This window comes from Phalacrocorax aristotelis, chromosome 3 (genome assembly GCF_949628215.1).
Source record: "Phalacrocorax aristotelis chromosome 3, bGulAri2.1, whole genome shotgun sequence".
Lineage (NCBI taxonomy): Eukaryota > Metazoa > Chordata > Aves > Suliformes > Phalacrocoracidae > Phalacrocorax > Phalacrocorax aristotelis.
In genome coordinates, this window is record NC_134278.1 from 119,685,302 (window position 1) to 119,711,601 (window position 26,300).

Sequence of the window (26,300 nt, forward strand, 5' to 3'; positions counted from 1 at the left end):
TTCTGTACTTTTAGGATAAGCACGGAAGGTGCTCTTTTCTCAGAGGATGCTTCTACCCTTGTACAAACAGTCGGGGCCAGTAGGCTCACCTTCTTTCTTTTTCTTTTTCTTTTTCTTACTGTCTTTCTTACTTTTTTTTGTTTAAACCTGTAGGCACCACTCTCAGCTTGAAGGAGGAAGGATTCCTGTCTATGCGGTTACTTTTCAAGAGCCTGAGAACGATCCTCACAATTGTTGCTACTTGTGGGCTGTTCAGTCTACTCAAGAAAGGTGAAGAAAAACTTGCTTTAAGCCACGGAATTATTTTTTAATGTATATTTTCACATACAGTGGACACACGTATATTTGCTTTATTTGGCCGTGCAGGAGTGTCTCTCAGGTACAGAAGCTGTTGAGCTTCCAGTGCAGTTTTGACAGGATTTAACAGACATGAAGAGGCACCTACCAGTTCCTACCTGCTGAAAGGAGGCAAAACAACAGTGGCTCTTTGGGCTTGCATTCTGAAATGATTTCCTTTGTTTCTTGACGACTGCTTCATGATTTGCTTGATATCACACGACGGTCTTAAAAGACCCACAGAAGTAGTTGAGGCTGCAGATGAGGAACAGTAAACGTGGTGGTACAACAGTCTGCTGCCCCTAAAGCAGGAGGTGACAGTATGGCCGGTTACCTTGTGCCAGCTTTAGCCTTCATGAGCCCGTCCAGCTCACCTGGCAGCTCAGCTGTTCCTGGAGTGGCAATCGTACAACGTATGAAAGCTTTCAAATTGTAGGGTTAGCCTTTGCCCCAGAAGCTGTTGGTGTCCAGATGTCCTCCTTTGTGTTTTAGCGGCTAAATGCGGCTCATCAGCATGTTTTGGGAGGTGGTGTTTTTCTTTTGAGCAAGAGCGTGCTATTAAGAAAACTTCCATTTAGACCTAATGAAACGATAATGAGGACTATAGAGCAGCCTTGTAACCAAATTTCATGATTTATACCTTTTTCAGTGAAGGTGATGTTGTGAGTTTACACCTGTTGCAGTTAGCATTCGGTGACAGAAAACGCTTGGCATCAGGACAAGTCATGTATGAGGTAAGAGGCGCACGTATGTGAGAGGATGAAAAGAGTAATTTTCTCTCAAGTGAGTATCAGTTAAGTTGGCAGGGGTAATATTTACCGTGAAAATTCAGAGACGACTAAAAATGACCTTTTGCTGAGTCGTCTTGGGCATGGCCTTTGCCCGTGCCTTTTGAAAACAAGTCCTACCGTTTTATACTGCAGTGTCACCTGTTCCAACTACACTCACCTGCCAGGAGCTCGTGCAAATTCAATTCCTGAAGAGGACGCTGCTTTTAAAAATAAAACTATTCTTCATTTAAACGCCAAATTAATGGCACGTAGGAAGAGAAGACGGGGCTTTGAATAGCTTTGTTTAACCAAACTGTAGACTTGAATAAGCTTCTGTCGGATTCCCTTTCTTAGAGTACGGTCGCATAGCTTTATTCTTTTCTGATCTCCGGGTTTCTCTTTTTGTTTTCTTTTGAGCTCTGTCAGCAGGACTTCCAATGAAATGTACCTAGAGGGTCTCTTAAGTGTTGGTCCTGCAAGTTAGTCGCTATAAAGATAACTCTCTCTACTTTTTGGCTGGGTTACCTATGAAATCTACTCTTCAAGCCAGTGGAATACGTAAATAGAGTAAACAGTGGTACGATTTGGTTCAAAAGAGTGTGCGTAAATTTTTAGAAGTGGCTCCAAAGATGATGTGTTTAAAGTTGGTTGGAACTATCGTTACATCTCAGATATGTAACAGATCTAAGACGCATCTGTAGAATATATACTTCTGTTCAGCAGTATGCTTGAAGCCCTTGCAAAATCTTTTTGAGGGAAAGTAATCCGAATTCAGAGCAATTCTTTCCTCCTGTTTGGATACTTTTGCATATGCTGAACAGGTATGGAATGAAAGAGGGGTGATTCTTGTACCGTGGTACTCTGTTTTTATAGGGACTGTGGGTTTTGATTTTGTTGAATGAGCTTAAATTTTGACCTTTGCCCTTCCTCATCTGCAAACATCCCTTCCTCATCTGCCCAGCACTCAAGGTGCGGCCTCACCAGTGCCAAGTACAGGGGCACGCTTGCTGGCCACACTATTCCTGATACAAGCCAGGATGCTGTTGGCCTTCTTGGCCACCTGGGCACGCTGCTGGCTCATGTTCAGCCAGCTCTCAACCGACACCCCCAGGTCCTTCTCCACTGGGCAGCTTTCCAGCCACTCTTACCCCAGCCTGTAGCGTTGCATGGGGTTGTTGTGACCCAAGGGCAGGACCCGGCCCTTGGCCTTGTTGAAACTCACCCAATTGGCCTCAGCCCAGCGATCCAGCCTGTGCAGATCCCTCTGCAGAGCCTTCCGACCCTCGAGCAGATCAACACTCCCGCCCAGCTTGCTGTCATCTACAAACTTACTGAGGGTGCACTCAATCCTCCATTGGGATCATTGATAAAGATATTGAAGACGACTGGCCCCAATACTGAGCCCTAGTGAACACCACTTGTGTCTGGTCGCCAGCTGGATTTCAGCCTGTTTGCCACAACTCTCTGGGCTCGGCCATCCAGCCAGTTTTTTACCCATCGAAGAGTACACCCGTCCAAGCCATGAGCCACCAGCTTCTCTAGGTTGATGCTGTGGGAGACAGTGTCAAAGGCTTTGCTAAAGTCCAGGTAGACAACACCCACAGCCTTTCCCTCATCCACTAGGCGGGTCACCCTGTCCTAGAAGGAGATCAGGCTGGTTGGGCAGGACCTGCCTTTCATGAAGCCGTGCTGACTGGGCCTGATCCCCTGGTTGTCCTGCACATGCTTGGTGAGCTCACTCAAGATGAACCGCTTCATAATTTTCCCCACTACGGAGGTCAGGCTGACAGGCCTGTAGTTCCCTGGATCCTCCTCTTGGCCCTTCTTGCAGATGGGCATCAGATTGGCAAGTCTCCAATAGTCTGGGACATCGCCTGTTCACCAGGACTGCTGATCAAACGATGGAGTGTGACTTGGCAAGCTCCTCCGCATCTCCCTCGGTACTCTCGGGTGGATCCCAATCTGACCTCACAGACTTGGGAGTGTCCAGGTGGCTCAGCAGATGGTAATCTGCTTCCTGCTGGATTATGGGGGGTTTATTCTGCGCTCTGTCCCTGCCATCCAGCTCAGGAGGCTGAATACCCAACTCAGGGGGCTTAATACCCAAAGTTATCGGAGTGAGTATCACAGGTTGAAGAGAGAACTGAGCAGCTGTGCCCCCTGGGGAGAAAAGGCAGCTTCTTCAGCTAGCTTCCAGATGAGCCACTCGCCAATGTGGCTTCGTACCACGACTGGGTAATACCTACTGCTGGAAAAAAACCAAACCCCAGACAACTCCCAAATGCCCCAAAACCCCCAAAGGCGTATTAGGGCAGGTTCTGTGCTCTACAGTGGACACTTTTAGGCTCAGAATACTTCCCTGGAGTCACAGACTGGTCAGTACTACATGGCTGCCTGCCTACGTGACTTGGCTGAATCAAGTTTCTTGTCCATGGCAGAAAATTTAGGAGTTGTTCCCATTTGCCAGGCCGAGTTTGAGCAAACAAGGAGCAATCGACTGTTGATCCTTGTTCACTGAATAGAGTTCACAGGAGCTTGAAAGACTTGTCTCCTACAGCAGTGCTTTCCTTTCCAGGAATCAGGCTTGAGGCTGTGAAACAGCGCACCTTTGACTTTGTATCGTAGCAAGAATCACAAATAGGACTTCTGGAACATGTGGCGCTGTCTTTTTATAAATGAGCACCGAGCTTGTGCTTCCATTGCATTCAAGGCTAGTTCAAGCCTGTGTTCAAGTAATTAATCTACCAGTGCGTTTGAGCTATGCTTTCAAAGGCCTTTTTTTATACCATCTCAGCAGTTGCTAAACCAGTGCATCCCATCGTGGTCATGGAGCACATGTTTACCTGTGTCCTACACAATGCTTGCGGCTGGACAGAGTGTACAGTCTCTCCTTCCATATCCGAGTCTGAGCAGCGCATCTCATTTGAAATGTGTCTTCATATTTTATGGGTCAATAAAGTCATTACTTAAGGAACTGCACTGTATGGCAGACCTTATTTTAGATTTGCTTGGCCCGGTGTGGAAAATTTAAAATAGGCTAGTTTGCTTCAGGGGTTGTCTTGTTTGATATTATTCTCCCCTTCCTGAACTCTGCCCCAGCTTTGTGAGAGACTGGCTCTTCATATGTGAATTAAGCGTGAAATTTCTAGCTGTAAAAATTAAAAATTTTGTTTTTCTTTTTGGGTTTTTTTGAGTTTTGTGTTGGTTTTTTTTTTTTCCTGTTTGGGTTTATTCTTTTTTCTTTTTAATTGTAGAGCTGCAGAGTTTGTCCGCAATCCACATGTCCATGTATTGTGTGGTAGACCGTTTGACCGAATGCTGTATTTGGAAAGACAGTATTTCAGTTAATGCTTCCTTAGAAAATGGTGGTGTTAGAGGTTCAGCGCAATTCTGCTGATGCTTCTGTATATCTCAAAGTAGTTTGCTGACTCTGTAGTAATCATGATCCTAAATGCATTGCCCATGTGCATCCCACATCCTCCCTGTTTTCCCCTTTTACTGTTGGCTGGCTGTGCTTGGTGAAGGAGCGGAGGGATATTTCACCCATTGGTCTTTACAGGATTAGAGGAGGAGATGGTAGGCGCTTACGTGGTTTGGGAGAAGATTGTTAATCAGTAAGAAGCTCTCACAGCTACTACAGAGGGAGGTGTTTTGACTCTAGTGGTGTGCCTCTAGGTAATACCTCTCAAGAGAGCTTTAGCTGCTGTAGTGCCGTGACTTCTCTAACTGCATCAGCTCAGTAATCAAGTCACGGAGCAAAGAGCTTTGCATGCATGCGTATGTATTGCATTATTTCAGGTATCTCTATGTAGATAAATAGTTAGGCTGGTAAAGAAACCTCGGTGTTGCAAGGAATTCCGCACAACACGTGTAGGACTGAATCAAGTTAGGGAAACGCTAAGTTTTGAAAACGGGCAAAGCTTTTACAGCCAAACGTACCTGTTATGATTTGACACTTAGTTCTCCTGCATGTCAGATGTAGTTTCTCTTTGCCATCAGAAATAAGCGCATGGGAGAGATACGGTACAATATGCGTATTTATGTTAAATATATACATTCTTTCCTACTTGGGTACGATGTCTGTTTTTATCTCAAAATGTCCTTTTCTCTCTTCTTTTATTTTTTCCCCAGGGCTTGGAATACTGTGACGAAAGGTACAGTTTAGATCTCCCAGGTGGAGTCTTTCCATTGAGAGGGCAGACCAGCAATACCAAATTACTCAGCTGTCAGACTGTAGAAAAATTTCGCAACCACGTTGACAGAGAAGATAGCGTAAATGAAGGTTTGTTCTGATGTCTGCGCTGGGCTGTTCTAAAGTAAATGGTTCTGGAATCTAAGCAATGAATGCTGTTCTGTACCCAGAGTCTGCAAATCTTAAATGTCTGTATAGACTAGCTTGTTGGGCTACCTTGGGTAAGCTTGGGCTTACCTAAAAAGAAAAACTGGGTGTTTAAGTGATGTGGGACTTCTTTAAAGGAAAAAATACGTTTCATTTTATGCTTGCTGACATGCTGTAGTGATGTGTGGTGAGGTCATGTGGACAGTGCTTGTCGGTCGTTCTATTCCTCCAGCTGTCTCCTTTGAACAGTGAGATCATCCCCTCCATTGCTAGGAATGTTACCTGAATTTCCTTTTTTCCCCTGTTCAAACCTATGTGTGCATCTGCATCTAGTTGGTGGCCGGTCACAAGCGGTGTTCTCCGGGGCTCAGCACTGGGGCCAGTTCTCTTTAATGTCTTTATCAGTGATGTGGACAAGGGGACCGAGTGCACCCTCAGTAGGTTTGTAGACGACAGCAAGCTGGGCGGGAGTGTTGGTCTGCTCGAGGGTCGGAAGGCTCTGCAGAGGGATCTGGACAGTCTGGATCACTGGGCTGAGGCCAATTGGGTGAGTTTCAACAAGGCCAAGTGCCAGGTCCTGCCCTTGGGTCACAACAACCCCATGCAACGCTACAGGCTGGGGTAAGAGTGGCTGGAAAGCTGCCCAGTGGAGAAGGACCTGGGGGTGTCGGTCGAGAGCTGGCTGAACATGAGCCAGCAGCGTGCCCAGGTGGCCAAGAAGGCCAACAGCATCCTGGCTGGTAGTGTGGCCAGCAGAACTAGATTGTTCCCCTGTACTTGGCACTGGTGAGGCCGCACCTTGAGTACTGTGTTCTGTTATGGGCCCCTCAGTACGAGAGGGACGTTCAAGTGCTGGAGCGTGTCCAGAGAGGGGCAACAAAGCTGGTGAAGAATCTGGAGCATGAGGCTTATGAGGAGTAGCTGAGGGAGCAGTGTGTTAGAATCTAATAAAAACACCTTTGGATTTTCCCCACCTGCAAAATTAAAAAAAAAAAAACAACATAAAAACAAACAAACAAAACAGGAAAAAAAAAAAAAAAACAAACAAAAAACCCCCCACCAACTGCAACCAAAACCCAAACTAAACAACAAAAAAGCCCCTTTCTGTCTCCATTTTACGAAGTATGAAGCATGGAGAAATAGCTGTAATTTTTCTGCTGGTTTCTAATTAGCTTTTATTCAGAATCTGTTCAAGTTAAGTTCTAGGCACACATGAGCTTCCGTTGGAGGTGGATTGAGTTTAGCAATGAAGCTGGCTTCTGAAATATGAAAAGAGTTGATACCTTCAAAGGCAGTTTCAGCGTGTAACGCAACTGAGATGGCACAGAAGTTCTCAACGAAATATAGTCAAATGTGTGAGGCTCTCTAAGCAGTAATGGTGAACTTGACAGAGAAGAGAGGCACATTTTGCCAAACGAACTGTTTTCTTGTTCCGTGCTCAGTGAGGGCAGATGATGTACCACATACTTTGCTTATGTCTAGAGAACGCATTCTCCCCAGAGAAGACAGAGCATCCCACTTCTTGAGAGAACCGGAGTATAGCCTTGCCGATGTTTCATGTTAGAATCTTTATTCCAATTACCTGTTTGTTGGCTTTGGGGGTTTTGTATTTCTGTTGTCTGCTGATTGTGTCCGTTCATTCTGAATATGCTGGAAAGGAGCTATTCTTAATGCTTGTAATTGAGTCAAATGTGGAAATGAATACTGCCAGCTGAGTGATACACGTGTATATGAGAGTTATTTGTGTGCTTTCTAAAAGTAGCAATGTATGGTCCTAGCGTTATTTTTGGGGTTTTTTTTTTGCTAAACTATTCATCCAGCTAAATGTCTTGATCCACTCTTACTGTATGGAACCCTTGATTAGCTAATAATTGTGTACTTGATTTGGCTTAGGACTGATAGCATTTGAACAAGAGAAAGGGTCAGTATGACTGAAACCTATCACAGAGATGTTTGCTCTGTGGCGTAAATTTTTTTATTATTCTTAGTAATCTTAGCATTCTTACTACGTGTTGTGTTTCATGAGTGCTATGGCAGAACGAAGCAAACCTAGAAAGTGGTGTTTTGAAAGCAGGAGGTTTACGGTATTTTCTAACAATAAGAAACAATGTCTTGTCTTTTGCAGTAATATCTCCTGACACCAGTGTATCAATCTTTGGATGGCAAGTGAATACATATGGTCAGGGAAAACCATCTACTTATTTGGGTGTATTTGACATTAATCGCTGGTATCATGCTCAAATGCCAGATTCACTAAGGTAGATTTTGATTAAGTTGTTTTCAATATCCCTACAAATAATTCATCTGGAAGTTGGCGTTTAGCTTATGCACTTGTTTTCTTTCAGGCCAGAAGAATTCCTTCATGATTGCCCCTATTTTGCATTGTGGTCACTGGATACTGTAGTAAGCATGACTTCTCCAAACCTCATTTTGGATATTGTGGTACATGAGCGGAGCCTAAGTCGAGGAGTTCCTCCTTCTTATCCACCACCTGAGCAGTTTTTTAATCCAAGCACCTATAATTTCGGTAGGTGTTTTGCTGCATTGATTAGCGAAAAGCTTAAAGTGAGGTCAAATGCCATTATTGGTTCTCTTGTTTGTTATTTGTCCCGTGAAAACCAAGCCAAAGCAAGAAACCCCAACACCCCCCCAGCCCAACTCTGATTACGTTGTTCTGACAAATTATTAACTATTGTGAAACAGATCGGAGGGTCTGCTGAGTGCTGGGGTTTGGTGCTTTTGTAACGGAGCCTGTGAAGCGGTGGTGGCTATAAAATGAAACGCCTTTGAACTGAAGCTCAAAGCACAGCACCTTGATAGCACCGGAGATAAAATTTCTACACTGAGTAAATATGTTTTTTAAAAAAGGTTGTAAGCGATCTGATGAAGAAAACGGGTACTCAGTTCTATCGTTCCAGACGTTGCTATTAAAACAACGTAAACTGGCGATACCATAACTGAGAGAGTATGGAACGCTGTCAAACCTTTGTTGTCTCTGCAGATGGTACGTGCTTGCTGAACTCTGGAGTTGTTCACGTGACTTGCACCGGCTTCCAGAAGGAGGTGATCTTTTACTGTATCTTTACTGAGAAAGTCAAGAGGTGTACCTTTTCTAAGTTTTCTATTGCACTGCTTTCAGAGTCAGAGACCATTTTACGCTCCTCCTGCCCATCCACACGCGTAACTGTGACTGTATCCTGCCAGTTTTATGCAAATGGCAATGCTTCAGGTCCACTCTTGGGATTGTAAAACTACCACTGTCTCCTGTTGAAGCGGCATCAGGGATTGAATGTCTAGCAAGGAACAGAGCGTTGCTGGAGGAGCAAGATCAAAAGTATTGTGCGAGTTGGGGAAAGCGGTTACTTCTTTATTACCCATGAGCCCAACTGCCTGCGTAGTCTTGAGTTAGGGTTTTGATCCCTGATTAACTTGCAACAGGAGGACAGAATGGAGGAGAGGAAAAATTGTGGAAGAGTTTCTAGGAAGAAATGAATTGTTTTTCTCCCAAACTCAGCCAAATTCTACCTTGAGAGCCACAGCACAGATTGTATCAGATAATTTTGAATTAAGTTTCAGCTCACTAAATATTTCCAACATAAATCAGGTTCTGCACGAACAAGCATAGCAAGGGTCTTCCGAGGTGCGATTTAAAGTCGTGTGTTAGTTTTACCTTCAACGGAATGTATTTTGTGTCAGCGTTCAGGGAAGAAGAGAGGCCTGTGGATTGGCAGAGGAGCTACAAAATATGTAATTAAGCATTGCAAGGGCTGATGTTTTGGTTTTGCGGGATTTTTTTTTTGTTTTTATAAGCTGGAACCGTTAGTTTGGCTGCCGTCTTTAAGGCTCTACATAGTAATGCTTACTCAGATTGCTAACCTAGAGCGTGTTACTGATGCAGGCTTTGTGACAGTTGAAGGCAACGTTCCTATTATTTCTCCTGGTGGTCATCCAGAACCTTAGGGACTGATTAATAACGTTGTCTTAATCTGAAGTTTTTGATTGATGTTTCAGACCTTGAATTTTTTAAAGAAGTCCGGTCCTTCGATAAGGGAAGCCATCCATGATAGCTACAATAGGTGCCTTGTAGCTGGCTTGCTGTCTCCGAGACTAGTTGATGTCCAGCCATCCAGTTTGAGTCAGGTGAGTGCGTATCAGGGAGTCAAGGGGGAAATACATCCCTCTTGTCTGACGGGGCTGTAGAAGCTACAAGATGTGAAAAAAGTCTGCTTTTCATATTATTTGCAGGCTGCGTTGAAATGCAGGTGTTAACTTTAGTTAGCAGAAGCGATAGTATTCTTCGATCCAAACTCCTGCGTTTGGTAGGGAACAGCCCTAATAGATCAGTCTTTCAGGATCCATCTATTAATTCTGTGCCACAGGTACGGACAAGGAAGCGCGCAGTCGCTGCTGGTCATGTCCAACAGAAAGCATTCTTCCCTCAGAACAAGCTTCATCCCTGTCAGTTTCTCCGAGCGCTAGGTTCAGTGCAGGAGCTGACGAAGGGGGTGTCTCGCTCGGATGCGAGCTATTGCAAACATCCACTTGCTGCACTGTACGTGATCATTTGCTTCCAAGGAAGTGGGCTGCAGCAAACAATTAACTGTTGGCAGCTCTATGTGACGCTTGCGTCACCGCTTCCCCTCATTTTCCCTTCATCAGTAGGCTTTTCCGCAGCCTCTCAAAGCAGATCTTCAGCTCTGTTGCCTTTGCCTTGTGCTACAGTCACCCAATTTACTCCTCTTAAGCTGCCCTCTTGCTGCTGCAACGGCTCAAACACCTTTATCTCAAGACACCCGTGTGTCTTCTGTCTGCTTTGTGCCGCCGTAGTGACTTCACTCCCCTCCTTCATAGGTTTTCCCTTTGCAGTGCACCAGCCTTTCTCTCTCATCTGAAGGATTTTCCTGAGGGATGGAGCCTTTGGGATGAACCAGCCACCTTCACCCAGGCAGGATCGAAGCTAAATGACCGGCTAGGTAGTCATCAGACAGTGGAGCAATTAGTCGGAAGGGGAGAGTAGTGTTTCCACTACTCTCATCTTCCCCTCTGCTGGATCCTTCACCAGATTTGTGGACGTGTGTTAGGGCAAAGAGCACTTCTGCACAGGCTGGTGGCTAAAATGAATTTCTTGGCAAGTCGACCTAGCCCCTAGACTGTTCATTTTGCAAGCCTGATGTAGACTATTACAGTCAAATTGGATGATCTGATGTCAACTCCAGTTTGGAAATAACTTGAGAAAGGAAGACATTTTTTCATAACCTTTGCTGAATTGTGACTACCTCGTCCAAAGACTTGTTAGGCATTTTAGCAGGGTTTTCTTTTGAATGTTAGTAGGGCAAATTTCAGAATTAGACTCTAGAACCTAGTCTGGCTTTTGTTTGCCACCGTAAGGAGTAGTCGGTGTGTTGCATTGTCTGAAACCGGTTTTCAGAAAAAGATGGAAAGCTCACATATCTATCCTAATGTGTAGAGATGGCTTTGAATGGGAAGATTTTACCTAGAAGGGAAAGATATCTGTGGATGTGTTTAAAAAGAACAAGCAAGCAAACAAACCAAAACCAATTTTATGGGGGATCCCTTCACCTGAAAAAAGTATCAAGACACCAGCTGCAATAAGCTACTACTTAGTAGCGCGCGTCTGTGCAGATCTGTGTGTTGCCCTTCTGAAGGACTCCCACTACCTTAAAATAGAGTGCTTGAAGAGCTTAAAATTGAAACCTCTTAGAATTTAGATGTTTCACTTCTTTTCTCTCATTCTAGAACATATATATGTATGATATATAAGTTACATAACTGTTTTGGGTGTGGGAGCTGTTTCAGATCTTCATAGTCTAGGAAGCTGCTTGACCTTGGCTTCACTGCTTCCGTGCAAACATTGCAGAGTTCTGTTTGTTCTGTCCCCTTCGTGCATTCCTGATGGCAAACTTACATGCACGACACACGTAATGGGTATTAGCAGGGGATGGTACTGGGAAGAGTTAATTGGAACTCAGTAAACTGAGACTGTAATGCAGAGGCATGCGAATAAAGATTAGAATTAGCCTGCAGGAAGCTGACATGTCAGAGGAAAAGTTTCCTGTGTTCCTCAGACCAACAAGTAGTCCAGGCTGTGGCTAGAATTAAGAGAAGGAGCGTGGAATCCCTTGTACGTGTACTAATTGACTGTGATGTCTGAATGAGTGCACGGTTAGAAGCAGACATTTCCTGTTGCTGGTTTGGATGTTGAAAGGGGGTAGGATTCTCCTTTTATTTTGTCTGTTGCATTTAGGAGGAGCAGCTAGAAGCGGTCTTGTCAGCTGCTGTCCAGACAGGTTCTTTAGAACTTCTGACCGGATGCATTAAGCATTGGACATCTGAAGGTAATACTTGTTACGTGTGTTTATGTTGCGTGGTTTTTAGTTTGAAACTGTTGATTCATTTCTGGTTTGTTCTCTTTTTTTTTTTTCCTTAAAGAGCAGCCAAGTTCTGCTGCTAATTTACGGTTTGTTCTTGAGTGGACATGGAACAAAGTGGTCTATACAAAAGACGAACTGGACCAAATATGTGAGTACTAGTGTAGTCATTCTGCAAAGGTAAAATCATTCTTTCTAGCTGAGCTTATTCAGTAGTCTGCTGGTATAGGATATTGGCCGCGGTTCTTGAAGTGTACTTTGAAACTCTGAAATTGCTCTGTAGGCTCACAATTTAATGCTTCTTCTTGAAAAGGTGTTCCGCTGTTTGATGGCTCCTGCAACTTCATTGACCCACAGACGTTACAGTCTCTTCAGCACTGCCAGTTGCTTTTCAGCAACCTTAGCACAGTCTTAAACTGTTTTCTCACAGAAGCACAAGAGCTCACGGAGAAAGGTTTGTAACGGTATTTCTAAATCTCGGGTACGTTTTCCTAAGGCTCGGAATTATGCTTGGGCTGTAACTGTGGAAACATGAGCTTTAGTTGTTGTGTTTGATGATTGGAAGGCAGTCAAAGGTAGCTGGGAGAAGGGGCCTAAATCGGAGGAGCTGGGACTGCCACTCAATACGCCTGGAGAACAGGGAAACAGTGTGTTGTGGAGTTTGTGCACGTGGGTAGGGGAGGCTACATTCAGCAAGAAGCTGTGTAAGCAACTGGGTTGAAATTACAGGCGCTGAATGTTGTAATGCTGGAAATGTCTCTCTGTGATTCTTAGTTAGCAATTTATGATTGCAAGCCACCCTGGTATTGCACATGACTAAAAATATACAGGAAGCATGAATGAATAACAGGTAAAGTAAGTTGCTTGCCAGTCTATAGCTTTTTGTATGACAAATTGCTCTTGGCATATGGAGGGAAAGAGAGAATATCCGTTTGTGATGGTAAAAGTCTCTGCTATGTGAAGAAGAGGTGTCTTCTTCATGAGAGGCTTTAATAGTTCAGGCTTTCCTTTTTTTCTTTAACCTTTAGTGACTCTGCTTCTTTGTGGGGGTTGCTTTTTGTTTTGGTGGCGATTGTGGGTTCTTTCTGCAAATAAGGAAGTGATACCGAGTGAAAAATGCAAAGGGAAAGACGTCTACCATGATATTTTTCTCCATTCTCTGTAGTGTGATGAAGGGAGTTTTGTAAAAATGAAAGGAATTGCATAGCAAAAATCTTCTTATGCCTTTTTTCAGGTTTTGCAGACTTGACGAATAAGCAGGTGGTGACCAGCCTCATCTCTCTGTACGCACAAGTGGTCCTCTGGTTCTGTCGATCGAGTCTCCTGCCAGAGGGTTTAGGTAAGCCTAAACTGTACTACATTTGTCACAAGGGGACGACCCAGTAAGTGGTTCCTACGAACACGTGCTTAGCCATGTTTTTGTAAATGTTTGTCAGTAAGAAGTCGTGTTGCTTCGGTGACAGCGTATGCTGAAGTTCTGTTGCTGAAGTTGAGATTTGACTGGTATTTTTTCAACTCGATAGTGTAGAATAATGCAAGCGTGGAATCGTAGAATCATTCAGGTTGGAAAAGACCTCTAAGATCATCAAGTCCAAGCGTCAAGCAGTTTCTTTCCGGGAGGTTTCTTAGCAATAGCGATAAGCCTCCGATTCAAGGAGCTGCTTACGCCCAGAGCTTGAAATGCTTGGGATTTTAAAGAAATAACTAGTCCTGTGCCTTATGTGTCTTTCAGCAAAGGCAGAAAGAGGATTGGCTTCTTTCAAAGGCAGAGCCTTGCCTGTCCTTCTTGATGCTTAGCTTGTGTGATCTTCTGTCGTCTTAGTCAAAAATTTCAGCTTAAAAATGTGATACTACTTCTTTAACTTGCTTTTACTGTATTGCCTGTAGATGAGGATATGCATTTGTCTAGACCTTTCTACAATTACCCTCTGATTCAGAGCTACTACGCTGGTCATCGACAGAAACTTGAGCGTTTATCAAGGTAAGACTTAGAGGGAAATTCAAAGAGGCTTCCGCTACTCGTCCACAAGTGGAAGTGAAAGGCTTTTGTACATCTGTGTAATTTAAGCAGACGGTCAGAGTTACGTGTAGCTGGCACACCAAGCGCTCTGCTGGCTCTTGGATAAAAGTCACTTCCTAAAGTGAACCCTGTTTCCTGGACGAGCTTCCTAGCATCTAGGGGATATGCCTTGTATTAGGTGAGACAAGATTTTCCTTTGGCACTTGTGCTGAAAACTGACCGAGGACCTAAAGAAGCTTAGGCTGTGGCACTGCGAACAAGGCGCTGCAAGATGAGTTAAGGTGGAAGCTGCACTGTGTTAGGTATTGACTTTGAAGTTCACCTTACTTAGCTTACTTCTCAGGTAACTTACATACGGGCTCGTGCGTTCCTTAGAAGCACACGGCGTCTGGTGTGCTGCTTCTGCTTTTTGTCATTGGGAAGTTACAGGGTAGCATGGCAGTCAGCAGGAGAGTGTGATGGGGTTTTGAAGAATGTAATGTTTGAAAGGGCAGCCCTCTGTAATTGGAACGGTGCGTGTACGGACCCATCTGGTTTGTTTGTTTTTGACTGGAGGCAATCTGTTACACTGAGAGGGTGGAATTAGTGTTTTACTCTGTCCAAATCCTTGCTACCTTTTGTTGCAGAGGAAAATGGGATTCTGACTGCTTGATGATCGATGGAATGGTTTCCCAGTTAGGAGACCAAGTTGAGAAGTTGTGGCAGAGAGATGGAGGAGGAACTGGGAAATATCCACCTGCTAGTTTACATGTGAGTGTTACGTTCACTGAAAAGAACCACCGCCACCCCACCTCCCCCCAGGCCACCCCTCCCCAAAAGCCAATGATTTATCAAAGAGAGGAGTTTCTAAAAAACTTCTAACTCTTCATTTCAGGCACTGCTGGATCTCTATTTGCTCGAAAGCGTTGAAGAAAGCTACAAGCATGCAATTGTATCCTTTTCGAGTTATTTCTGTTACACCCTCGTGATATGCACATCGGTGCTCTGAAATGGTTGCCACCTACGTGTTTAATACGTTTTCTAAACGATGCTTCAAACACAATGCCAGTGAAAACATTTAGTTTAGAATCAAGTTGCATTGTTTCCTTTCTTTGTACTGTGGATCTTTTAGGATTATTTTTGTTTTAATGTTTTGTTGCAAGGTCTTTTCTGATATGAGGAAACAGGTTTCCTAAAGAATGTTAAGGATGGAAATCTCCCTTAGCTCTTCTCAAACTTTAAACGCAGTTTCTGATTTTTCAAGGCACCCATGCCTGTAGCAAATGGCTGCTTCCTCGAACGATGCACTAAAGCGTGGCGTTTCAGAGCAAAAGGATTTCTAACAGTGGTTTACCGGGACCTGGTTTTTGCCAAAATCATCCATTTTCCAGCCCAGCTAACAGGGCTTGCTTTTGTTCTGTGAAGAGTGCAGGCATGCAGGATAACCAACAGAGAGGGAGAGACAAGTCATTGGGCAGAACCTTAATTTTTAAGCCGCTGAAATGTACAGAATGGCTTTTGTTGTTCGTTGCCTGACCCGAGAGGGAAGACTAGAGAGCAAGGGGTTTAAAAACTGCTGTGCCCTGGAGCTGTCTTATTAGAACAGTCCCTAAAAACGGGTGTCAGAAAGAGGAAATGGCACTACCACGGAGTGATCCACATACTGCTTTAAATCCAGTTTTGATCATTCCGAGCAAAGTTGTGTTGTAAGGACGCCCTAATTTGCATTGGTTTATATACGCTGGAAATGAGGGAAAAAACCAAGTGTAGAATTTGTTTGCTTTAATAATTAAGCGTTGGGCATTCCCATGCTCAAAGAGGGAGCCTGAGTTCTGAACGGAAGCATTTAAATATCTAAAGGTGACCTTTTTGAATGCCTTGCAGAAATCAGAGAGTCTTCCTTTCTGGTTATTTATTCAGAGTGCAATTTTCTTGTTAGGACCTGACTCTCTTCAGGTAATGCTGGCATAAACGGGCAAGACTAATTCATGAGTATTTTCTGCTTCCCACGGCTTCTATAGTCTCATTTCCTTGTCTTTCTAAAGGTAATGTGATAAATTGTTGGTCTGGCAAATTTATTAGCCTTAATTAGATGCTTGGTATCAGACAATTTACTTGCTGCTGGATATCATGCATTCCCTTCCGAATAAAAGGGAAACTTCAATTGACTCCTTCCCAACTGCCTTTGCTATCCCCTGGGGTCTTGTGAAGCTTATTCAAGGCTTTTGGCTTCTGGATCACAACGATTATGAAGTACGTACGTTACCGGTTGGGTAGGCATCCATTGCAGTGCAAAGCTGTGATTTATACAGTGATTTTCAAAAACGGGTGCCTAGCTAACAACAGGTGATAAAACGTTAGAAGCGCTTTCTGTGATACTGCTGTGGCATCTTCAGCAAAAAACGACGATTTGAAATTTAGTTGTAATTACTTTGACAGGAAATTGATTAAGACAATGAAGAAATCAGCTTTACTGATGCTCGATATGTGACTTGTCGAAGCTGCCCGTTTAGGTTGTTTTCACCAGAGCAGTTGAGCGCTTTCTCAAAAAGAGTGGTTTGGGTACTTGAAGGATTAAAACTACGATCCTAGCTTTGCGGTCTGAGACAGAAGACTGCAAAAGTGACTTTTCAACCCAAATCATGTCCTTTCTGATGCTGAGGGTTGTTCTTTGCCTGTCACGACGTTAATCAAACATGTTTGCCTGGGAGAATAACTTGCGTTTATAAGGAGTGATGGTTGCATACAGAGATTTGGTTAACCTAGAAGAGGGTGCATTACTCCCTTTAAAGGACTGACTTTGTTCTGTACGGTTAACTGAATTTTCTTCTGCAAATGCTTAAGAATTTATATCTACCTGTCCTGTAGCAAGGATTTCGTTGTTTAGTCATCATCCAGGTTTGTTTAACAGACCTCCACCCTGACTTAAGAAACTTTTGAATACTGTTGTTGGGTGCATGTGTGTATGTATGTATCTTAATAAACCTGATCTCTAACTTCTACAGAATTCCCTGGCCCTGCTCTTTCATCCAGCTACAATCAAAACTGTGTCGTGGCAACATGTGAGAATTATTCAGTCCCTCATGTGCCGAGGAGAGCAGAGGCAAGCCCTCAGATACATGCAGATGATGAAGCCATCAATCTCAAGCAATAGTGAAGTGCAGCTTTTCCTCACTGTGCTGTTGTCCAATAGGTAAAGAAATAGCTCTCCCACCCTTTTGCATTCCGATATTGTGAAAGGTGGAGAACAAGTGATAGAAATCACGATCCCTTAAATTTCCTTTAAACTTGCAATAGAATAATTGTGGGGCATCTTTCTGGTTATACTACTCATGTTCCTTTACGTCTCAATTAAAAAAACAATTACAGGTGCATGGTGGAGGCTTGGGGTCTGTTGCAGCAGCACGCCACTAAGGTGAACGTAGAGGAGCTATTAAAGCACATGTATGAAGTCTGTCAGGAGATGGGACTCATGGAAGAATTACTGAAGCTGCCTTTCACAGACACTGAACAAGTAAGTGTGGACCAGAAGCAAATCTTCATCGTCTCTTTGGAAAGAGAAGAGGCAGAATCGTAATACATTTTTTGAAATGTGCTGTTTCTCACAGAAGTGTTTGGAGAAGTTTTTGCAGACCAATGCTGGTGTTCAGAATCAAGAAATTCTTTTAGTCCACCATCTGCAGCGTGCCAACTATATCGCAGCACTACAGTTGAACCAGTCAATGAAGGCTAATCTTATGGTAAGGGCAAAAGTGCTGTCAAGCGTGCGAGTTCCTGTTAGGTGTTACTAACCGGTTTTGGTAGTACTCAGTAAAAATCCTGCTTTGTTTTTCACACCGTTCTTTGAAATGCTAGGAATGGGTTTCTACACCTTACGTTACAGCTGAATGTAAAAGTTGACCAAGATCTTTCACTACTCCAGAGGTACCCTGTGATGTTGTAAATCAAATGGTACAGACCCTTGCTGACTCCACTAAAAGAGTTTGTTTGCATCTGAGGAATAAATATATATATATATCTCTATATATAATCTCTCCTGTCAGCCAATCTTACCAGTCAGTTATTCGGAGACGTATGCCATGTATGGTTTAGATTACTGAAAGTTGTTTGTGTCGCTCCTTGCTGCGGAATGACGAGTACGTTGTACGTCATCTCCTGTGTCTTGCACGCAACTAGATTTCTCTAGCTGAGAGCCGCCTGGATGCCAATCCATGGGTAAAATTGGTGTTGTGGGTTGTTTGGGGTGTTTCTTGTTTATTTCCCCAAGTCATAGCGTGAGCTCTGCAATTCCACAACGTTCATTTTACCACTTTTAGGACAGAAATTCGTATCCAACTTCTGTATCTCAAAATAGCCAGATCAAATTTTGTGTTAGGTGAACTTCCGTTGTGGATCCGTGACATATTTGCGCTTTTCCGGAAGCATAGTTTTCCAGCGAAGCAAAGCCATGGGGTGGTTTTGGAAGTTTCAGTTCGTGCACTTGAAAACTTTGATCCAGCCGGAAGGTGCGTGTAGGTAGCTTTCTCTTCGTCGTTCCAATACCGGCTTCCTTTTGTCCAACGTAATGGGCCGCTGCCCTCTGTATTCAGTTGTCTCGGTCAGCGGCGTTTCAGGAAAAACAAGGGAAAGCCTGCTATGTTGTCAGCCATTTAACAATTGCAGGTGCTATCAAGTGTATCAGAATACGGCTGTGCTGGGTGCCAGAACTGTTTTACTTAAAGTCGTAGGTCCTGTTATTATTCTAGTCTTCCTTCCGCTCTGCTAAAAATACTGGGTGAAACTGGTGTGTGCTGATGGGTTGAGCTTGCTGCTGTTCTGTGCAGTGGATGTGTCTTACTACATCTGTAGAGGAAATGTATTCGCTAATTAGCAATAGCAGCGAGAGTTCTGTGCGATGAATCCCTTGTAATCAGTGAACTTTTTGCTTTGGGTTTTTCATTCATCAGAATGATCATGATCCTCGCTTGAGAGAGAGAGCGCTTGCCAGAAATTCCATATTAGGCCAATATGGGAAGATCCTTCCTAGAATTCAGAGGAAGCTGGCTGTAGAGAGAGCCAAGCCTTACCATTTGCCTTCATCGGTCTTAAGAGCAGGTAATTTTTAGGGGAGGGGAAATAGAATGGACAACTAACCATTGCTTGGATTACACAGGCTGCTAATTTTGTCCCCTCTTGCTTTACAGTTGCAAGACCAAAGCCATTATCGACAGTAACGAAACAAGCTCGTGCAGGAAATGTGCAGACAAGAGCAACTTTCATCAGTAACATGTTGTCCAAAATTGGCGACGTGTGGGTAGGAAGTGAGCAGAAACCCAGTTGCTCACAGTACGATAGGTAAGCAGCCTTTGAACGAGGTTTAGTCTTGAGCTACGTGCTTGGAGAGAAAGAGAGAGAGAAAAATCCGTTAGAATTCTGTTAGTGTTTTGGAGGGGAGGTGCACCTGACTGAAGCGGTGGAAGTGCAAAAAAGCCAAACAAAACGCACCATTCAGGCATCAATGCGTCTTAGCGTAACATTTGGAGAGAGGGTTTTTCTGCCATGACAGTCTTTGTGTTGCAAATACATCTCTTTACATCACGGTAAATGTGTTTACACAATGTAAGACAGCTGCAGCTAAAACTATGATTACCATCAAGCCGCTGGTGGACGGATCTTGATAGGCTTGGGCGTGTGACCAAATCGTAATCTTTTCCCACTTCCTGCCCAGTTTCTGCTTCGTTTCTGCCTCTTTTACTTAAAACCAGGCAGAATTAGCAGGAGCAGGAAAGAGGCTGTTAGTTGTCAGATGGTTTTCCGACAGGTGGTGTGGTCAAATAAAGGTGAGTTCTTGTGAATTCTGGTATATTTGGTCTCCAGGGGAATGAAGGTCAGTTACATTTTCCTTTTACTTCTAGTCCTAGAGTTACAGAACCACCAGCCATAACACATCCTCTCCCTGAGGCAGAGTTGCGCGATGCGTTTGTTGGGACACCAGTCACAAAAATCTCGCAAAAATGTTCCAGGTATAGTAGATGTACAGAACGAATATTTCAGCAAGGTGTTGCTCCTCACGTATACATAAGCATATGTGTCTGTGTGTGTGTATTTTCTGTGCTTGCTGCAAAGTGTTCGGTTTGCATTTAGGCTTGTCTCTGTTAAAGAAAAGGTCAACTTAGGGATACGGCTCAGTGGAGACTCTCAAGTGGTGCCAGCATTGGAATGTAGATGCATTTTCTTCTGACATGAGCACTACATCACTTGTGCAACTTAAACTTGGATGACTCTTGCCTCAGAAGCAGTGATTTAGGAAGTGAAGTACAAAATGTAAAGAAACAATTAAAAAGAAAGAAGATGCCTGTAACTCCTTCACGGGCCTGGTACATCTCGCCAACAGCGAGGGTTCCCCTGTGTTTCCTGTTCACTGAATGTTTTTGTTTTGTATCATCCCAGCTTTCTTGAAGTCAGCATGATTTTTTTGTTTTCTTTATTCATATCCTAAATTGTGTATCTTAACAGATTGCTGGATTTGGTGGTTCGTCCTGTTCCTTCCTGTTCTGCAGCACAGGGCGGTATCTGGCAGTCACCATGCACAGCTCCGGCTTCATTCATGGCATCCAGCCCATTGAATTCAAATACGCACGGTTCCATCTCACAAAAGAACTGTTCAGCGGCATCAGAGCTGAATTTACTAAGGACTCCTCTTGTGGTCAAGGTCTGTATTTAAAAAACCCGGTAACAACCAACCAAACCAAAAGCCTGTGAAGTTTGCTTAAACGAAACCGCCAAAGTATTTAACACAAACGCTGTTGGGTTCAAGTGGTGGAGTATTTTCAGTAAGCATGTGGTTATTGTGTATACGGTCCTTTTGGAAGCAGCACGTTGGGAACTGTCTTGAAGAGGGAAATCTGAGTTCTAACGTAATTGCAGTATGCACGTTGTCCCGTAGCTTTGTGAAATACGCTTGTTTTTACTGCGTGTAAGAAAGCGAGTTAAAATTGGACTTTCCAATATACTTGGATACCTGAAGGTGCAATCTGTAGCTGAACCATCTCGTTACTCAAGCAAGCGCTGGGTAGCTCTGTGTAGTTTGACTTGGATACCTACCAGGAAGAATGCCCATGCTTCAGTTTCTTAATGCCGTGAGGTGAATGACAAGGGAGTGATGTCAGTCTCTGTCCAATTCAGTGATGGCTTTTTGCAGTGATTTTAGTTATTAATGGTTTGTGTGAAACTGTGTTTCCATTCACTGCATCAAACTCTGCACCCGGCAAGGAAATAACACCCGACCTATCTTTGTGGTGCTGATCTTTGTGCCTTTGCCTACCTGTGAGCGACATAGCCGTGATCTCTCTGAACTGTAACCTTTTTCTTCTCATTAAATATTGTCCATGTCATTCAGGTAGTTTCCTTATGCTCCTTTTAAACCCTTTCAATTGTGGAAAAATCTTTGTTGAGCTGAGGTAAGAAGACCATGAATGCTTCTAGATGAAGGTGTGTAGGTATTTTTACGGCAGCGCCACTTAATCTAGTCTAGTGCGCGGCTTGAATGATTAGTGATAAAACAAGCTGTCGCTATTGGTTTGCTGCAGGCCATTTTGCATGGCAGTGTTTCCAGTGACCCTATCCGGGGTAACCTTTGAGGTTGTATGCCTTGTAGAAGAACAGTGTAGAAATTGCAAAAGGTGCTGGGATGGGAGATAAGGTTGCAGACGACAAGATGCCGTATCCTTGTTTTCTCAGGAAATTAGTTTGAAAAATGACATTTTGTGTTGGCATTTTTAAAAAAAAGCCACCCAAAAAACCCAAAACAAAAAAAACAACCTAAACCAAAGCCAGAAGAAACCTAAAAACCATGGGTTTTCATCATGAAGATTTTCGTACCTTTGGAAAAAGAGCAGCGCGGAGGCTAAACTTTGTCCTCCCTGCTGCTACAAACTCAGTTTGTAATTTAAACTAATACTTTTAACAAGTGAATTCTTCTTTTTGAGGATTTAGCTGGCTTCACATTAAATATCTTTGTTTCTTTTGATAGAGAGCTAAACTTTTGGCCACATCTGCTTCTGGGTTTGCTGGGTTTACTCCTCAGTCCATTCTCAGATCCAGCCTTCGCACCACACCCCTAGCAACTCCCTCTGCATCTCCAGGGCGATCAGTTACTCCTCCGCTACGAGCACAGGAACCAAGAATATCTTTCAGGGAAGAGAACCTGACTGCAAAATGGACTGTTGGGGTAAGCTGGGCTTAGTTACTGATTTTGGGAGTGAAAGGCTTTATAGGCTGTGATTTGATTTAGATTTTTTTCACATTTGCCAAAACTCCTTCTGTCCTGTTGAGACTTGGAACTGCAGATCAGGACGGCAGACCTGAATTTGGTCCAAAAAAGGTTCTGTTAGACCTTCTGTAGCATCACGTGCCTGCAGGAACATCCTCATCATAAACGCCGGTGCCCTTGGCGGTTTTCACTCAGGTGTTGTTAGGAGCTGGGATTGTTCCAGATTGCTAGGTCATCTTCCCACTGCACCTTTCAGGTGGTGCTATGGCAGGAAGGTAAGGAATATAGACTGAGCCACTTGTCTGGGTTTGCTAAGCTTTGTGAATGAAACACCTCTGAAAGCAACAGAAGCCCTGAGCTGCATTTATTTCAGTCTCTCTTCTCGCAAGGCCGTGTTTGCTTAAATTGTGGCAAGAATAGACTCCTGCTGAAGAGAACTGTACTGGTGTCTGTTCTCCATCCCTAAAGTTCTCCGTTTTCTTTCTTGCCTTGCACCAGGGCTCGCACTCGTAGAGCTGTCAAATGAAGTTGGTCCATCTGAAAGTTGCCCCCTTCTACTCCTCCTCTTGCTCTGTCAGTTGGATTCCCTGATTCAGCTCCTCATGCAGTTGCCCAAGTGACGTACCAAAATCAGGGGCAGAACAGGGGCACGTGCTACTCTCTACGTGTATGAGCTTGCCGTACACGTTCTAGCAAATTCTCAGACTCTGTTTTTATTACACATTTATTGCCTGTTACAAAGAGCGACTCAACCGTAACAAGCGGCGCTCTCTCCTCTTTGAAGGTGTTACGAATCGCGCGGTGTGGCCGGAGTAATGTACTTGTTCCGTGCTACAGGCATAGTGAACACTACAGTGTTTTGGTAGTGTAGTGCACACAAGTTGAAGAGGCAAGCATAAAAGAAGAGAAGCCTTGAGTTATCATTTTAGGTATGCAAAGCTCCCTCTTGTTGAAAACACAGTAGTGAACCCTGTAAGTGAACAGCCTTGAGGTGACAGGATAAGCAAGCCCTTACAAGACCCACTTCATCTTAATTCTCCAAGGTCGTGGAACCTCAACAAGCGGTCAAAAGCGTGATTAATTTTTGCACTTGTCTTTAAAAGCGAAGAGGGTGCTAGAATGAGAATTAATTCTGTAGCGCCTTGCTTGAGCTGATACTTGTAACATTGACAGACATCGGTATATGTTTGCTTTTTCTTTTTTCCTTGCTTCCACAGAAAGCAAATGCATGTTACTGATCATGATATTTTTTCTTCTTAAAAAGGAAAAGGCAACAGAAGATGACAAAGCACTATCTGGAGCTTCATGCGAGCATCATCATGGAGTGACGGAGGATGCTTGGTCTGAAAGTAGAGCTCAAGCAACTCTGTTTACTCTGAGCAATCCTGAGGATGATGGTGCTGAAATGGAAGAGTCTTCAGAAAGCATACCTGGAGATGGTTTGGAGATGATGGACGCCAGCAAAGAAAATAGTAACGTCTCTGCCAGGTCAGACCAAACAACCTTGGAGTATCACGATGCAAAGTCACCTGGCGATTTTGAAGACGATGTCATCTTCATAGCTGCTAAACCAGCTAACTCTTCCACTGAAGAAACTGCCGATTTTCAAGAGCTGGGGAAGGAAGAAGACAGTGAAATGGTTGAAGAGAAACCTTTCCAGATGGAGCAACCAGATTCACCAGACCTGAGAGAAGAAGCTGGTGTGTTTCGTCCTATGATACCCTGAGTTTCTGAATTTTTCAAGTGTCGTCAAAAGCTTAAATTACTGATGAGGGCAACAGTTAATGATGAGCGTTCACAAGTGTCCCGGGCATGTCCTTGTCCTAGGCTTTTAAAATTGCCACGGTGTGTTTGAGTCCTTTTTTAGGTATCATGGACATTATGAACATATCCTGCTTTTGGCTGGCGTTTCTGGTGTGTAACTGCAGCTGAGAGGCAGCAGTGATTAGTGGGAATTTTTGGGAGGGAGACGAGCTGAAACCTTAGGCTTCTGGTTATGTTTTAGGCGTACTGCTGTAGACCACATGTTCTCTTCTGGAAGTGGGTCTGCTTGTGTATCTGCTTCTCATGACACCTATGCTTGCTCATCTTCTACCTCAAATGCAGCCTTTTGCAAACCCATTTCAGTTGGTCTTTGGGAATTCAGCTCAATTCAGCTCACTCAAGCCAGTCCGGCTGCTGAGGGTGTGCTCATATGAGCAGGTCTACTGGCAGATTAGAAGAGGCAGTTTGTAGCATTGAGTGTAAACTGCAGTATGAGTGCATCATATGCAGCCTGATTTAGGCCTAAGTCTGAGGTGATTCTGGAGGATCCTGGAGAGAATGATTGTTGCTGCTGGAGTTCCGCAGCTCCTTTTCTTTTTAAGTAACAGAAGTGCCCAGATACAGACTCCATGTACAATGGTAAAGGGATTCTCCAGTTCTGAGCGTTTCCAGTAAGACGGGCCAGAACATCTGCCTGCCCTATTTCAGACGTCCTGTATTTGGACAAGAAATCAAAGGTGCTTTTCGTGAAAAATAATCATAAGGGACTAATCATTAAAGAATAACTTTTTGAAGAAACTTTGTCATTGGTGGCACAGAGAGCTGTGTACAATTTCAGTACTCTGGAAGGATTAGAGGGCCGTCTGTATAGCTCTTGTTTGGCCTCAGCTCGCAGTATTATCCCAGCCCCGCACACTGTGTGCAAAGGTAGTCGCTGGCTCTGGAGGAAGGTAGGCACTAGAAACAAAGAAGAAAAGGAGGATGTTTCTAAACTCGAACCTGTTGAGATAAAAACAGGTTAGCAAGTAGTTGGGTTTCAACAGCACCGGTCAGTCACTAGAGAAAAGAACAAGACAAGACCTTAGATGCATTCTTGTACAAAAGGGGAAATGGAGTCAAGAAAGGAAGGAAGTGTTGCTGGAATGAGATGAATGTCCAAAGAGAAATAAGAAAACCTACTTCCCAGTTGTAGGAAGGAGGGGTGTTTTCTGAAGTATTGGGAGAGTAACATATCAAGTTTAGTTTGTGGACGGAGTATCAGTGGTCACTGTCTTCTTGACTGAAATGACACATCACACTTCTTGTTTTGTTGGGAAGAAGACTTCAGACCTCCTGTGCGTTTGAAGCCTTGGTAGCGTTCTTTAGTTAGGTGACTGTCCTAGATGAAATGCGTAAAGGCTCGCTTCAAAGTCATGTGAGCATTTTAAAAGAAATGAAGCCGAGTGCAACAGGGAAGTGTTCCCTCTGTCTGTTTTTGTAGGCTTTGTGGAAGACTCAAATGCTGACTGCCTTCCCCTTCCTGAGGATGGTCACTCGGCATTCGAAGCTGCTGAGGCTGCTACTTTTGGGACTGCAAGTGAAAGGTAAGCTTATAGCACAGGTACATCTCTGGGCTCACACGACATGCAAGTGCTGGCTTTCCTGTGTTTGAAAACTCTGATTTTGACCTGGTCTTGGTTCTTTCCTGTGTTCTTCCATAGAACAGCTTTTCTGTTCATTTCTGTCTGCGAACAGAACTAATTTGGCTTGACTATAAGTCGGATGGACCCGCTGCCAGTTTGAGCCTGTTTTTTCCTCAAATCATTGCAGACCCCAGAGCATGGTGATAAAGCATGGTGATAAAGATTTCTTCATTGAACAGGCTATATAAACCTTTTTACAGTTTGAGGGTTATTCCTCAGGACAGATACTGTGAACATAGGCCCTGCTTTTGTCTGAAAATGGTGTAGCTAAACATCACACCTGAGATTCCCCTAACGTTAGCGGGTTCATCTGGGGGTTTGGATACTTCCTGGCAGCATTTTGTCCACTTACTTTCTATATGTGCTGTGTGTGCTCGACTAGCATCTATTTGTTTCTGGGAAGGGAAGCAGTTTTCTCACCAGATACTTTAGAAGCTGCAAATGCTGAGTGCTAAAGAGAGAACATAACCCTTAATTTCCAGGGGCAGCTGATACAAACTGGTACAAACTTCTGTTTGGTTTGTCCTAAACCTCCAATATAGCAGTTGCACTCTTCCTACAGAAGCCAAATGACACATCATTCTTTAATACGACTCTGTTGTTAGGTTATTATCTAGCGTTAGACAGCTGGGAAGAATGGCAAGTACTGAATTCATTGCATAAAAATTACTGTAGCTAGGTTGGTAAAGGAATTCCTGACTTTTCTTCGTTGTTTCTGTTTTGGAACTTGAAGACTTTACAGTGAGAAAGTGATCTGTGAAGCTCTTCAA

At 43.8% G+C, this 26,300-nt stretch overlaps 1 protein-coding gene across 1 annotated transcript in view; it reads left to right on the plus strand.

The window, feature by feature from the left end:
* The window catches only part of LOC142055414 (protein ELYS-like), a 41,395-nt gene that overhangs the window by 7,664 nt on the left and 7,431 nt on the right, over positions 1 to 26,300 (plus strand). Inside the window, exons 5-29 of the mRNA XM_075089349.1 lie at positions 154 to 270; positions 986 to 1,070; positions 5,238 to 5,388; positions 7,571 to 7,703; positions 7,791 to 7,972; positions 8,447 to 8,508; positions 9,457 to 9,585; positions 11,711 to 11,801; positions 11,896 to 11,985; positions 12,148 to 12,288; positions 13,069 to 13,173; positions 13,722 to 13,815; positions 14,481 to 14,604; positions 14,729 to 14,785; positions 15,940 to 16,086; positions 16,839 to 17,026; positions 17,203 to 17,347; positions 17,442 to 17,573; positions 18,780 to 18,927; positions 19,017 to 19,167; positions 19,728 to 19,835; positions 20,329 to 20,524; positions 21,845 to 22,042; positions 23,349 to 23,784; positions 25,329 to 25,431. Coding sequence (XP_074945450.1) covers positions 154 to 270; positions 986 to 1,070; positions 5,238 to 5,388; positions 7,571 to 7,703; positions 7,791 to 7,972; positions 8,447 to 8,508; positions 9,457 to 9,585; positions 11,711 to 11,801; positions 11,896 to 11,985; positions 12,148 to 12,288; positions 13,069 to 13,173; positions 13,722 to 13,815; positions 14,481 to 14,604; positions 14,729 to 14,785; positions 15,940 to 16,086; positions 16,839 to 17,026; positions 17,203 to 17,347; positions 17,442 to 17,573; positions 18,780 to 18,927; positions 19,017 to 19,167; positions 19,728 to 19,835; positions 20,329 to 20,524; positions 21,845 to 22,042; positions 23,349 to 23,784; positions 25,329 to 25,431 — 3,513 coding nt within the window. The remainder of the gene's footprint in view (positions 1 to 153; positions 271 to 985; positions 1,071 to 5,237; positions 5,389 to 7,570; positions 7,704 to 7,790; positions 7,973 to 8,446; positions 8,509 to 9,456; positions 9,586 to 11,710; positions 11,802 to 11,895; positions 11,986 to 12,147; positions 12,289 to 13,068; positions 13,174 to 13,721; positions 13,816 to 14,480; positions 14,605 to 14,728; positions 14,786 to 15,939; positions 16,087 to 16,838; positions 17,027 to 17,202; positions 17,348 to 17,441; positions 17,574 to 18,779; positions 18,928 to 19,016; positions 19,168 to 19,727; positions 19,836 to 20,328; positions 20,525 to 21,844; positions 22,043 to 23,348; positions 23,785 to 25,328; positions 25,432 to 26,300) is intronic.